Raw genomic sequence first — 15,497 nt, 5'->3', positions numbered from 1 at the left:
ATGAAGAAAACAAGGGTAGATTTTGGATGTTGCAATCATTGTTTGTTTCTCTCCAGTTACCTTGAAGAAAATTACATTCTGTGACATTCAGTTGTGTAATGAATTCTGCCCTTGAAGCTCAGCGTGTCTCTTCTTCTTCTTCTTCTTCTTCTTCTTCTTCTTCTTCTTCTTCTTCTTCTTCTTCTTCTTCTTCTTCTTCTTCTTCTCTTCTTCTTTTTCTTCTTCTTCTCTTCCTCCTCCTCTTCCTCCTCTTCTCTTTCTGTCTTCTCTTCTGCTCCTCCTCTTCTTTCTTTTATTTTGGGTTTCCAAGACAGGGTTTCTCTGTGTAGCCCTGGTTGTCCTGGATTCACTCTGTAGACTGAGATGGTCTTGAACTCACAGAGATCTGCCTGCTTCTGCCTCCTGAGCTCTGGAAGTATAGGCATGAGCCACCACGCCTCGTTGCATTAATTCTTAAGAACAAAGCTGTCTCTTGGTGGATGTAATGGAGCTGGTCATCTGCTCTGAGTTTGCAAAGCACCTATGTCACATGTCTGTTTCTGGGAAGGTTGGAAATGAAGCTGCACTTGCTGCTCGGCTAGGTGTTTGTTATTCCCATACCACAGCCCAAGGACTGGAGCCTCGACAGGTTTAAGCACCTTGCCTGAACAGCAGCGCTAGCAAGCTGAGCTCAGGTGGGGTGCCTTTCTCACGACAGTTCTGCTCCCTCATGGCAACTGTGGGGTTTCTGTGTCTGTTGAAATAAAAATCAATATCATCTGTCCAGAATAGAGACGTTGGACTTAAAAGTTCCTCTAGATGTCAAATCAGATTTGTTGAAGAAGGAAGGTCCAAGGTAGGCAGGAGCTAGCGTTGAGCTGTAAATAGCTTATACGCATGTCCGGGCGTGAAGACACAGTGTGCTCTCAGGGCAGGGCTGGAAATGCAGCAACAGAGCGTGGCTCTCAAAAGGGAAGAAACAAAGCAAAACAAAAAACTCAAAGCCAACAAAAAGGCTAAACAAACCCCTAGAATGCCAGAAGAGTGACGAGTAAACCCACAGCCACCAAGCACCAATGGATCAGGCACTGCTACCAGCATCCTGCGGGTACCAGTTGTTCAGCCGTTACTCAGCAGCTGTCTCTGTGCTTCTCAACCCACTAAGCATGGGTGACAGAATGACAAGTGAGATTTGCCCCTGACAGAGGCCTGTGACAATCAGCATCCAAGTCATCCCAGGACTGAATTATATTGGCTTTACAGGCAAGGAGATAGGTCCCCATCACATCCTGGGGTTTATCCAAAGAGACATTGGAAGAGCACGTGGCCTGGCCAGCTCAAATTCATACTTTCTTTCTGTTACGGTGCAGATGGCCCCTAGTGACCTACATTCTCAAGCTAAGTATTAAAACTGAAGTATTTCCAGAAGGCACATGGAAGCAAAAGGCTTAGGTGCCATGGTAACTACTCCCACTTATCTCCTCATGTGGCTTCTGGACTCTCAATGCCTCCCAAATGCAGCTCTCTACTTTCTGACTTCTGACACTGTAACTAGGTGGAATATAAAGGAATTAAAGGAAGTATGTGGCCAGCATGAGGTCATAGTTGGGTGAATCATCATTGGTTGAACAGAGTATAAAGTGAAGGTGAGAATGAAAGTAGAGAGCAGCGACATCCTACGCTGCTCTATCCTTGGCCTGGTCTCATTCAGTTTTGTTGACTCACAAGCATTTATTGATAACGATCCATGTCAAGAGCAGGAGATTTGAGGTGGGCACAGAAATGTGTCCTGTATATTCCTGTGAAGAAGAGTTGCTTGCGCCAACCTGGAGGCAGTTGGTCTTCAACTGCTCATGCCTCAACATCTGCCTCAGCTCCAGAGAGCTAAGTTGCTCAAGGTCACGTCTTATCTTACCACGGCTCTTAGAGTACAGACTGATGTTGCAGTATATGGCTTCTCCTCAGCCAAACCATAATGCAGAAGCATCATTCAGGCTCTGGAGATCAGCTCAGGCTGTCGCTGGATGCGCACAAACATTCACCTCTCTCTTCCCACAGCATCCCACTAGCAGGTCTCTGCTAATAAACATCCTGCACACTAAACTTGGACTTAGACTTAGTTAGCTCTGCAGAAAGCCACTTGGCAGAAGGAGGGATGTTATCTTCCCACAGCCATAAGAAAGGATAAAAATCATAACACCTATTCAACAATGAAATACTCTGCTCTAAGAAGTAATCAACTTTTTGGCCATGACTAGTGGGGGGCACACTTTTAATCCCAGCACTCAGGAGGTAGAAGCAGGCAGGACTTTGTGAGGTTGAGGGCAGCCTGGCTTCCATAGTGAGTTCCAGGCCAGCTAGCGACACACAATAAGACCCAGGCTCAAATTAAACAAGATAAAAGGTAGTGAAGTGGAGGACTCCACTCCTACTGCTGAAGGGTGCACGCCAACCACACTAGATGCTTGAACTGAAAGTTGTTTCTATTCATCCCGATGATGGCTAGTGTGCAACATAATATCACCTTACTTTAAAAAGTTAATAATTAGATATGTTTGAAAAAGAACTTCCTACACCTTTCACTTGGTTCTTAATGGCCTTCCCCAAATAATCTGGAGTAATTTATGATGCAGGGGCTGGAACTGCCAGTGTCCTTCTGATTGCCATTTCTTTCTCGGTCTTTTAGTAACAGAACTAGAATTTTAGTCAGCCATATGTCTTTCCAGGAGAAGACTACATTTCCCAGACTCCCTTACAGTAGATGTGCCCATGGAAGTGAATTTATCTTAGGAGCTCAGTAGTAGTGGTATGTGCACCTTCTGTGCTAAACCCTTAAGGGAAAACACACACTTTCCATTTTCTCTCCCCTCCACCTCAAAGTCTGGACAGGGAAGTGTTCGATGATACAAGGCAGCAGCCACCCAGGAAGGCAGAGCAATGATGTAGAAAGTTCTTGAGCTTTTGAGTTACAGTTGGGAGTCGGACTCTCTATCCTTCTGAGCTATCTAGCAGTTTTAACCTTATTGTGGGAGAGAGATAAACTATTGTATTGTTAAAGCCTTGTTCCTTTTATCTCCGGTGAAGCAGCTTATACTCAGTGCTCTACCACATACAGATGTGAGAGCCAAAACAGGCAAGGGTGATTTTTGTCTGATTGTGTAACTGCATTATCAGGAGACTACAATGGGAAAAGAACAGAAATATCCCTCAACTAGAAGTTAATGGCTGTACCATGCCTTGTCCTGCACCACATATCCTATTTTACAGAAAAAGTAAAGGCCATGATGAGTCATGAACCAAAAAGACAGTATTTGTTTAATGAGACATTAGGATTTTACTACTTATTGGAACTCTAGTTTTCACCAGCTTTTGAGGCAAGATGCCAGGTTAGAAGCTGCTTCCCAGTAGCCTACTTGAGGAGAGATGGTGAAGGAAAAATTAGACTCTGTTCCAAAGAGAGAAAGAGATCTGGAAACTCACAACAGCAGTGTGAGAACAGGTGGGAACTGCTCAAAGGCAGGACACACTGAGCAGAAACTAAGCCCAGCCCAGCTCCAGCTGCTAAGATGCCCAGAGAACGAGAAGCCTCATCCAGAAGGTAACCCTGATGGCCCCAGGGAGAAGAGGCTGGCAGTCCTACCCTCAGGACAAGCCTCTAATCTGCCAGGTTTCAGTGAAATAGTGATTCCAAAAGAAGGCCCAGCAGTGGAGAGGAAGCCCACTGTCACTGGACATGGCTCACAGGTGTCTGGGTACCATCTAGATAGCGGGGGTGGGGGTGGGGGATGGGGGTGGGGGATCTTGTTGTTTAAAAGTAAGTTACCTTGGGAGAGCAAGAAACAGGGACAGTCACATTCAGGGAGCCTGTGTTTAACCCAGGAGCCTCTGAATGATGGCAGATCCTGTCCAGCCAATAGACTGCAAAGCTAAGTTTGGCCAGTAAAGGACCCTGGTGTGTGAAAAAGAAAAACCGATCTGTGCACATCAGACACTTGTTCAGTACAAGCTTAACGTCTGTGTGAAATATAGGAAAGTCACAAATCCACGAGTTCAAATGAACCCTGAAGGGATATCAGTTTCTAAGTTCGTAGGACTTGGCATTTCATTCCTCTCTGTTTTGTACCCACTACGAATGTCCCTGTCTTTTAAGCTATGCTTTCATTTTTAATATTTGTTTTTGTTACTGTTGCATGTGTGTGTGTGTGTGTACATGCTGTCATGTGACCTATGAAGGTCACCGTACACTCTGTTCTTCCCTTTCACCTCTATAGAGATTCTGGGCATTGAAAGGAGGTTTTTTCTTTTGTTTTTGCTTTTTTTGAGACAGGGTCTCACTAGGTAGCCCTTGCTGTCCTGGAACTCACTATATAGACCAGGCTGGCTTTGAACTTACAGATATCCACCTGCCTCTGCCTCCTGAGTGCTGTATGCCACTCTGCTCAGCCTCATATTTCTTTTCTTGCTTATATATATTTTTATTATTGTAAAACATTTTTGTTGTTTTTACTGTTTTTCTAATCTCTTTCTCGTATTATCTCTACTCTCCCTTTATTTATTTAAGCTTGCTTCTCTATTTTCTTCTTTCGCTGTCTCCTTCCTTTATCTCATTTATTTAGTATTTCCATATTTATCCTAAATAGTATTTAACTTTAGAGCATGCTTGGCATTAATTTTTATCATTTTTTGCATTATTATTATTGATATAATGGTGGGATTTAATTGTTTTACGTATATTTCTTAATCTATTTCTATATCTCCGATGGTTTCCTATTACTACTATTACAGCAGTTTCTTTCTCCCTCTGAGCGAACCTTCAAAAACAAGCTTCTTAATAAGAATATCGACAGATGAAATCAAGAGATCTAAGTCAAGAGGTACACAAGCTGCAGTTCAAAACAAGAAACATGGCTCCTTCCAAAGACCTTGTCTCTCCAACTGGGAAACGTGGAGGTACTGAACTGGGTAACACGTTGAATGATAGGTAGTTTTGAAAACTTACTAGTAACAGTGATCAATGGCCTCAAAGAAGATGGAGGCAGGGAGGCAAATGTGAGCTGGGAGAGTAAAGTCAGCAACCTAGAGGAAAGGCCAGCAAAATGAAGGGGAAAAATCAGCGACAGTGATTGAAGTCAGCAACATGAGAGAAGTCCTGCAAGAAAAAGGAGAGTTTGGAAAAATAGATTTTGAAAAGTGAAAAAAAAAAAAAAAAAAGCAGTGACTCAAATTAAACAGAAAAGACACTGGGAAGTCCAATAGATTCTCCCAAACAGATGATGAGAATAAATCAAAGTATTACACTGAAATATTAAATTAAATAAAAAAGATCATGATCACATCACCCAGTAACCTAGCAGTCTATGGGGCAGAAGGAGACGAGATGAAAACTGAAGACACACAAAATATGTTCAGTGAATTATAGTGAAAAAATTCTCCATATTAGAGACAGACATGGACATCCAGTTACAAGAGGCATTTGGAACCTCAAAGCAACAAGACAGGGAAGTACCTCTCTATAGCATATTATAGTAAAATTATCAAAACTACAAAGAGATTATAGTCAAACTGTCAAATCAGCAAAGAAGACTTGTAAGGAAAAACACCCACACACCTACAAAGGCAAACAATAAAATAGCATCTGCTCTCTTACGGATCCTGAGAGCCAGGAAAGGATGAAATGATACATTTCATGCCTCAAGAGTAACTGTTAACTAAGGCTGCTATAGAAAGCAATGCAATCTTTCAAGATTAGTAGAGAAATATAAAAGAACACAAAACAAGGCAGTTCATAATCACCAAGCCAGCACTAAAAAAATTACTGAAAGGAAAGTTATACACAGAGGTACAGACAGAGAATAGCTTGTGTATTGTATGGATGCACTGTCTGTTAGTTAAAGACACATGGCCTATAGGAAAGGGTAGAATAGAAGGTGGGAAGTTCAGCAGAAAGGACTCTGGGATAGAGTCAAGCATGAGAGAGATGAGTGTTGGCCTAGGTATTTGTAAATATATGTTGAGTCTCATGAGTCATTATTCTGGGAGCTTGGGGCTGGGAGGAAAACAAAGGAGAAAGAGTTTCACTTATAAGAGCATAAGAAAGAATACTTTTCATGAGCAAACAAAAGCTGAATAAAGGAGCAGTTGAAGGGAATCTATTATTCCAAGCCCAGCAAACCAGCAAACTCCTATGCTAGCAGGGAAGAAAGGAAAGCATGAATAATAATCCAAACAACAATAAAACAACCAGTGAATTTAGAGACATTAATTAACACCTCCCAATATTAACCTTAGATGCACATGACCTTACTCATGCAGTTCAGAGATATATACTGATTGTATTAAAATGTATGAGATATCTACTTTTCTATTATCTCCAAGAGGCACACCTCACTAACGATGACACCTACAAGAGTCAAAAGAATGGAAATCAATGCATCAAAAAAAAATGGAACTTATCAGACTGGAGGGACAGTTTACAGAATGGGATAAAGTCCATGCTAACTATGCCTTAGGAAGGGAAATAACATAGAAAACCTAAAGATTCCAGTCAGAAACCAATGGTTGGTTACCCACATAGTGGTCATGACACTGTTGCACCAGTGGGCTTATCTTACCCTACAGGTTGGTTTCTGATTGGATTTTAGGTCTGTTTTATGGAGGACTTTACACTTTGCACTATGAACATGTTCAAAGCCTACTGCCGGAACATCATAAATCCTAGAGGGGAGCCCATCCCTGCAGTTTTGCTAAATGGACGTAGTGTCAAAGTATTCACTTATTTATGTTTGTATCCATATATCAGTGCTACTCTCAGGTTTGTCAGAGAGGTTTCTGTTCACAACGAGTGCTGGTTTGTGCAGAGAACACTTGACTTTTGCATGCTTAGCCCTAAACGAGATGTCTATATCAGTTCTCAAAGGCTCAGTGAACTTCACAGAAGTGGGGCTTGAAACCAAGTAAGGACCAGAGGATGGGAAGTGGTGCTGTGAACTGCCTCCTCTGGACATGACATGGCGGATTCACCTGAGCTACACAAGACTTTAGTCCCTCAAGCATCCCGTCATGTATGGGCAAAAGGTCCTGTGGGACCCACATCCCTCAGCCCTGCAGCCAATATGGTCACCACTCAAGCAAATACCTTTCCGCCCACGTTCATGCAGGCTACTCCATAGATGCAGTGCATTGCATACAAAAAAAAAAACCATAGCAACCCAAAGCACTTCATGAGGTAGGAAGTAGACTTGAAATGAAGGGGTTTGGTGGGAGAGGGAGGCAGATAGGAAAATAAGGGGGCTATGATCAAAGGGTCATATGTATATGTATGAAACTGTAAGAGAATGAGTAAACTGTGGAAGTTTAAACACTAAAAACACTTTTAAAAACTGAGACCATTTCACCCCTGTCAGAAAATAAATAAGTAGTAAGGATGCTGAAAGAGGAACGCTATGCCCTGCTGCTGGGCATGTCAACTGGTGTAGACATGCTAGAAGTCAATGTGGGGGGTTCTTCAAAAACAGATTTACCACGTGACCCAGCTACGTGACTCCTGGATGCATGCCTACAGCGAGCTTACTGCACATTTGCACATCTCTGTTTATTACTGCATTGTTCAGAAGAGGGAAAAAACCCCAAGCATAGAAGTCTGTCAACACACCAATGCACACAGAAAAAGTGGTACACACACATAGCTGGAGCTTTATTCAGGCATAAAAGTAAACAGTACATAGCATTTACAGGAAGATTGTGGGAGCCAAAAGATCATTTTAAGTAAAATAAGGCAAGACTATGAAAGGCAAATACTGTACGCTTTCTTCCATATGCAGATGAGAGAGAGAGAGAGAGAGAGAGAGAGAGAGAGAGAGAGAGAGAGAGAGAGAGAGAGAGAGAGAGAGAAGGAGAAGGAGAGAGGATTATTTGGGGGGGGGAAATGAGACCCCCCCAAGAGAAGACAGAGAGATGAGGGAGGATAAAAAGAAAGTATTTGGACATGTATGTCTGAAAATGTATAATGAAAGCTGTCACTTTGATAATTAAGAAAACATCTAGAAGTCTAAATTTTCTTCGTTGCTGAATTATTGTTTTGAGGAGAACCACTTCAGAGAAGTGTGCAATGTGTCTGAACATGGTGATGTTGTTTATTTAATTTTACTTGTTTACTGAATGGTTTGACTAGTTTATAGAGGGGAACTAAGCAGAAGAGAACCGATTCACAATAAAAGAGGCCGAGTGATTTGCAATTAAGGAACACAAATTCAGAGATAAGTGAAAAAAAAGAAATGAAATACAACTTTCAGTTAAAAGTTAGGGCTTAAAATTGGGGCTGGGGAGATGGGTCAGTAGTGAAGAGCACCAGCTGCTCTTCCAGAGGAGCCGAGTTCAATTCGCAGCACCCACATGGCGACCCACACCATCTGTAACTCTCCATTCTTAAGGCCTGATGCTGTCTTTTGGCTTTTGAGGGCACTGCATGCACATGGTGTAGAAACACACATGCAGGCAAAGCACTCATACACGTATAGTAAGTAAAATATATAAAAATCTTAAAATGCTTTTGTAGCATAACAGAAACAGCCTTAGTGGAAGATTCTGGCGGAACATTCATGGACTGAGGTACTCCATCCTCTTTAAGACTGAGAGAAAGTAGCGGAGTATAAATGTCTGACTAAAGCTGAAGCCGTGCCAGACTCACCGTTCGTTCCATCATGGCACTGTCTGGACTTTACAAAGTTGTTTTTAATCCATCTGCTGCTGATAAAATACAACATGTAATCCATGCCTATATGGAGTATCTGGAAGAGGGCAGGCAGAGACTATAGAACCATATGTGTTCAGCCCCCATCTCTCTTTATACAGATGCACATTCTGAACTTGTCTGTGCTCGCCTGTTACTACTGAAAGAGTGCCAAGATCTCATTTGTATTCTAAATACTGAAATCACAAGTATGCGGGAGTGACTAGTGAAAGAAAGTTTCATGGTAGAGGGATCAAGCTGTGGAGTGAGACCAAGAGAGCAGCCTTCCAACTTGTCCTGAGGGTCAGCAGCTTAACTCTCAACTGTAGTCTGAGTGGGTCCATCACGCCTCTGCTCTGATTCCATGAACTGTTTTTCAGCTCTCGACCTCAGCTACCTGATGCAAATCACTTACCTCAGACATCGCTTCTGAGGAAGCTTCCAGCTTCCTGACACCTTTCTCACTGTGCCTCAGCAGCACATCGGGTTGGAGGGAAATGCTCCAAGACTCTTGGGCACACATTTATTTTGGCATGTGGATCCTGCCTTGCCCTAGGTTCCGTGAGTTCTTAGCTATGCTTCTGGGACCTGAATAGAAAGTCCACTTTCATGTGCAGTAATCCTTCTAATCAGGTGGACTTGCTTTCCTCCATCTCCCTGTGCAATTTTCAAATACCCATTCAATTTATTATACCCTACAGAGAAGTGGATATAAACTTGTTGCTGCCATTTAAATTTATTTTCTTACAATTAAAACAAAACAAAACAATGGCTCAGTAAGTGAAAGGTGACGGGAAAGGTGTTGGCTGAAAAGTGAAAGTGAACTGAAAGGCTTGTTAAACTATAATGCTTCCATGACTATGAATCATAGGCAAGTATGTGTAAGTTTAAAATCCCTACCTTCCATTGCAGTGGAGAAAGAAACTGTATTTCATGGTTTGTTAAGGTAGCAGGTGAACATATGATGGAAAATTACTGGAAAGTCCATATACGATGGCTGGGTTACTATGAGCAATCATTTTAATTGTCACTGAGAGATGGAATAGAAAGCATTGTAAACAAGAAGATCCAAGTCTTTGGTTTCCTAATCCCAGAAAGGCAAAAAGCTTGCTCTCAAAGCATAAGCAATCGCAATTGCTTTAGAAAAGTTAGTTGAGATATTTCTAGACGCCCCTAGAAAGTGCCATTTATTGTCTACATTGTAGAGGGAGATGCTCCCTCAAGAAGCCAAGAGACTCTCATTAGAGAGTTTGCATCTGTGACCACAGCTATTCTTCGAAAACAATGTTGGCATTTTTCAAAACCCAGGGAGAAAAATAGTTGAAATATTAGCGCTCAGAGCTTGGCAACCAAAGAAATCCAGGGTGAGGAATAAGGATTGGAAGCTCCAGCTGAGGGAGAAGAGCAGTTAGAATACTGTAAATAAGGCAACAAGTGCATGTGAGGTGCCCCCTGCCAAGAGCCTTTCAACTGATCCGAAGCTAAAACATAGTGAAGAGGTCTGAGTTTTAGAAATCTAGTGAGATTTTATTTATCTACTATGAATTCGGAAAACCACGTTTTTTTAAAAAAAAGCAATTTTCTTGGCTTTTGTGTATTTTCATGGAGACAGAAATTAAGATGTATTTTAAAAACATGGCTACTGAAATATATATATATATATATATATATATATATATATATATATATATATATATATATAATTTTTTAAAAATGAAGTCTCCCTCAGAAGTAGGTTTGGAAGATCTCTTTGTTAAGAAAACACAACCTCATGTACCTTTGCTAGTTTGAAAGGGACAAGAACTACAGTGTGAGAGGGTAAGAGTGAGTTACTCAGGGGTCACAGAGCTCATCAGTTTAGGCAGATGTCACTCTCAGCACATGTGACAGAACACGCTTGCCACCCAACCTCACCAAAGCTCAGCGTAAAGCCTCCACTCACCACAGGCGATGGGGAAAGGGCGATGTTGCCGATTGAAGCCTTCAGCTCATCCACGGTCGCCGCATTCTTCAGGACATCCTTAGACTGCAATGGTTTAATCTTGATATTGAATTTCTTGTGCGATTCTTCTTCCTCTTCGGATTCACTTGAAGAATAAAAGTGCTTTCCTTTGGTAGGTAGAACACAGTTAAAGACACTTAGTGCTTTCTTTTTGCTGGGAGGTACGGGGGCCGGGGGGCGGGGGGGACAAGAATGACTACGCGCAGACACAGCAGAAGTAATCTGACATGGAGGAAGCCAAAGCCAACCCAACAAAGCTGAGGGAGGGGAGGTGAGAGGCACTCACTTTCCTCAGGAGCTCACCAAGGACCGTGAACTCTGAGGAGCACCGGTCAGAGTCCTCCTGCTTTGTGGCAGGAGAACTTTGTGTGTCACACCCACCTCCCAGACAAGAACTCAGGAGCTCCCTCATCTCCAGACACCGGAAGGCTACTCTAAGGGGCCCTTAGGAAGGGTCTAAAGGGGTTTGGAGTTGGCCAGAGTGAGGCACGGCTGCTTATGTCTTTCCGGGAAGAGTTGGAAGGAAAGAGCAATTGAGCCCTTTGCCATTCACTATTAATGGCACTGCCATATTGGGGTTCGGCAAGCAATCCAAGGTCACAGTGAGCAGGCTCTTTTATAGCATGTTTTCTCCCCCCATTACTTTCTGTCCCTGGACTAGATCAAAGCACACGCATGCTTGTCAGCCACCAGGGTGTCCTCCAGGCTAGTCACTCGACTCTGAGACCAAGAATAGCTGCCTCCATTATTTCACCACCTTTGTGAGGACCTGAATTTAGCTTATCGAATCCTGAAACAGTATACATTTAAAAAAACATAAAGAGAAAGGATATAGCCTGGTTCCTCGGGTCTGATGCTGTAGCCTTCTTCATCCAGCTCAGGAGAGTTCTGTAAGACATGAATGCACATACATACACACATGTAACAGTAATAATGAAAGGAGAGTGGAGAGGAAGTTGAGGGCTGGAGAGGGAAGGGTAGAAATGATGTAAACACACAGTATTCCTGTTTCAAATTCTCAAAGGGGGGATGTTATAGATGCATGCTAAGTGGTTATTATCTCAAAATGACGCAGGAATTGTCTTCCTTCTAGAATCTTCTACTTAAGAGGATAGACAAGCCTCTCATTTTAAGGGGGCAAGGAATTAGCTTTTGCAAGTGAATGCTAAGCAGTCTATGTTTAAATCTTTATTCAAGGATATTGGAAGGACCCCAAAGTACTGCCCACAAAAGAAAGTATTCAAAGAAGACATAGCAAGCCTTTCCTACAAGCAGCAGAGTGCTAAGAAACATGAGCGATTGAAATGCAAATTATTTGCCCTGAGGGAAATTAAAGCATGTTCTCTGAGGCAAAAAATTATAAAGAAAATAGCACAAGATAGCAATGTTAGGCATTAAAAATGAGGGGGACACCAGCCTACTTTATAAGGATAAGCGGGGTGCTACGGGAGCCTTTCAGTGTAGATAGAAGAGGGCTGCGAGGGCTGGGAATGGGGTCCTCTCCACAGTGGTGGAAAGAGCCCGGGTTGAGATGTCATTGCAGAAATAGACACTATGTGATTCAGATGGTGAAGGCTGAAGTAACAAGGATGACAGGACCGGAAAATAACCTTGCAGTGGGGGTGAGGGTGGCGTACTAGGCCAATAGGCCACAAGTGACTGTGTGCTAGGGGAGGGGTTTTGTCTTGCTACGGCTGCTAGTGTTTCTTAGTTACGGTGGAGCATGCCGGGCACAGAATGGTGAGAAGACCGGAGGCAGGAGAAAGGACACCACTGCTAAGACTAGCTCAAGTTCTGGTGATGGGATGAGCCAAGGACATTTGGAGGGATTGATCATCAGTTCTTGGTGATAGGAGGAAAAAGAGCGAAGTTTCTAGAACATGTTAAGGTTTCCTATCCTCCAGTCCTGGGAGAGCTAACACTTTTAGGGGGGAAACGGGGAAGAGATAAGATGGTGTTCACACTGGGGTTCAAGTTTCACAGTCCCACTGAATGACAGGACAATGTCACTCAGCAAGAACAAGCTCTACACCACAAAAGGAAACGAAATACAATCAGATGGCATGTCAGCGTGACATGGCCCATGAGGTATTCCGAGACAGAATCCTCAGCCCACATGAAGGAAGGGCCATGCGGATTGTCCTGGTAAAGCTGAGTTTGCAGGGACAGCAGGGAGGGATCTCTGGTGCAAAAACGATTCTCACGTCCTATGGGATTGGAAATCTGAGAGTGGTCCAGGCTGGATGAACAGGCTGCTCTATTGTGGTTAGCAAAGTGTATGGTAATGGTGCTAAGAATTATGGGAAAAGTTTAGCTCTTGGCTGGGATCTACTTTTACCACTCCCTCGGAATCAGCTGCCACTGGACCTGAGAGAAGTTCGTACCATATACTTGTCATCACACGATCTGGGATCAGCAGTTAATTTATTTGCCTCCACATCCAAGGCTGCTTACAAACAGAACCACAGCAGAAACACCTAGTTTAACTATGAAGAAGAAGAAGTACCTTTTACTTCAGCTGTGGGCTTTGTACATTCTGGAATGTGCTGTGTGAGCAATCAGCCCAGAGTCCTCACAACAAAGGTACCAGGGAACTGCTGCACTGACTGGTCATTCTGGGTCACATGCAGCTGGCTCGTGGAGGGGCCAGGTCTCGAAGTTAGGCTTGAAAGATGCTAGTGCTATGAACTTCAGTACATCCTAAACATTGCAAACATTTCTTAAGGAAATGTACAGTTTTCCACTTACTTCTATGCCCTATAATGTATCTAAGTGGCTCAAGTCATTCTAAAGTTATACACGAAGAAAAACGTTCTTATACTTACATATCTTTCCCAATCGATTTCTGCATAAAATCCATTTGGTGCCCCATTGCTTTTCTTCTGTAATAAATTTGAAAATAAATTTAGGAGAGAAACATTTAAATAGAAAAAAAACCCTACAGTGGAACAAAAGACACCTAACTCTTATCTGTACTTAGCATGAGCTGTCAAAGGTCATCACTGGAGAGACAGATTAGGGCATCCTGTGGTGAAAAGCCCAGTGGTGTAACTGGGCAGTAAGTGTGGCTGCAGTGGCATCGATTGAGAGGCCCACGGACATATTTGCCAAGACTGCAGATTAGGTAGAGGGGTATTCTCAGCTAGCTGTTAAAAGTTTATTCAATTACTGATGAACTTGTAGGATTTACATTACGATTTACTTCTCTGTATCTCGAGGACTGAACTCATACCCACGGATTTATAGTGGAAACCTTTGGCTTTTGTGCTGCTGACATACAAATAGTCCCAATATACCCAGAGCTCTTTGCTGCAACATTAACTGCTTCATCATTTCTACCACGGCTCACTTGATTAAGATGTAAGTGCAATCAGCTTTAGATTAGCTCATTCAGAGCCTAGTCACTAAAACCCACACTGCTATTCTTTCCAAAACGCTCTTCTTCTCAAATTACTGAAATGGAAGGTGAAGATCAACGGTTTCTCCCTTCATACGTACTGTGCCACCACGAGCACATACTGTTACAAGAAACCAGCCTTGTTCCATCTCTTGCTTGTCTAAGTTTTATTTTGGATCACAGTAGAATTGTAACATGAACATAAGTACTTGACCAAGGATGTAGCACCCTCCAAGAGGAAAGCAATAAGCTTCTCTAATTTTTTTTTTGACAGAAGAACAAGTAAGGTCACTAATGGAGGGTGCGTTCAATGACATTGTTGCATTCAGCACACAAAGCGATGCTAAGTCACCGAGCAGCAGCAGACTTGAGGACAACACGTGTGGTGGTGCATGGGGCTTGAGGACAGGGCCTTTCACTTTGCAGGCACGAGTAAGGCTTCTTGCATTACCGCATAGCTGTACCACTATCCAGGTTGACTTCTAGGAAACCCAGGAGAATCACCACCATCCATTAGTGCTTCCTGGCGTGGATTGGGCATTCTAAGACCAGGTCGTGGCTCAGCAAGGGGCACAGCACACAGGGTGTGAGTAGCGTGTTCCTCCCTCGCTACAGATGGCTTGTGTGAGAGTTCACTGCGTCTTGCACCCAGGTATGTGGAGCCTGCGCTGACTGCTCTCCGTGCCCCATTCCTTACAAAGATTACTTGTACACAGACATCATCCCCGTCTTCCCACAGAACTGCCTTCGTGAGGTTTGAGCTTCAGTGGCAGTTTGCCCAATTTGTCAAAGGCCTTTAAAAACCTGTCACACGAGCTCTGCTTGTGTGTGTTATAATGCTACTGTTGAGGACATGGTCAACTTAAGGTGTCAATAATCTCTCCTGGAAACAGGCCTGCCTCCTATGTTCCTGCTTTACTGATCGCTCTGTATATGTTTTACTGCGAGATACTTCAAGTCCTTCTTAGAAAGCATGTATCACAACCAACTGCAACACAGAATTTGACATAACAATAAGGAATCAAGTAAGCTAAATTGACGCCAGAGACACAAGCCCATGGATAGTGTCACCACTGCAACAGTGCTGTCAATCTGCCTTTCTGATTTTTAAATGATTCCTTCCTACAAAGGATTGCTATTAGAGACTCAAAGAAATTAGGCAAATTAATGAGCCCAAAGCTTTCTTCTCTGCTAATATTCTCTGGGTGAAAAGCTCCTCAAATTCAAGACACTCTACGTGTTGTATATTGTACACTCTAAAATTGTATATTTACACATATGCATCTGTGTGTGTTAATATAGAGTTTTTCTTATTTATTTATTTTTAGTTTTTCTTGACAACATATATCTAATACTTCCATATAGAATTTACTGAATTTCTAGATTTGAGC

General features: G+C 42.8%; 1 protein-coding gene across 11 annotated transcripts in view; it reads right to left on the bottom strand.

Annotated features, from left to right (window-relative positions):
• The window catches only part of SGIP1 (SH3GL interacting endocytic adaptor 1), a 186,488-nt gene that overhangs the window by 70,678 nt on the left and 100,313 nt on the right, over positions 1-15,497 (bottom strand). For all 11 annotated transcript variants that reach the window (XM_084786181.1, XM_084786184.1, XM_084786185.1 and 8 more), the window contains 3 exons: positions 13,535-13,591; positions 11,543-11,597; positions 10,650-10,825 (listed from right to left, as the gene is read on the bottom strand). In XM_084786181.1, coding sequence (XP_084642307.1) covers positions 10,650-10,825; positions 11,543-11,597; positions 13,535-13,591 — 288 coding nt within the window. The remainder of the gene's footprint in view (positions 1-10,649; positions 10,826-11,542; positions 11,598-13,534; positions 13,592-15,497) is intronic.

Source organism: Acomys minous, assembly GCF_964271855.1.
Source record: "Acomys minous genome assembly, chromosome: 6".
Classification (NCBI taxonomy): domain Eukaryota; kingdom Metazoa; phylum Chordata; class Mammalia; order Rodentia; family Muridae; genus Acomys; species Acomys minous.
Note: the sequence above shows the minus strand (reverse complement) of the source record. Positions and strands in the feature narration are given on the sequence as shown.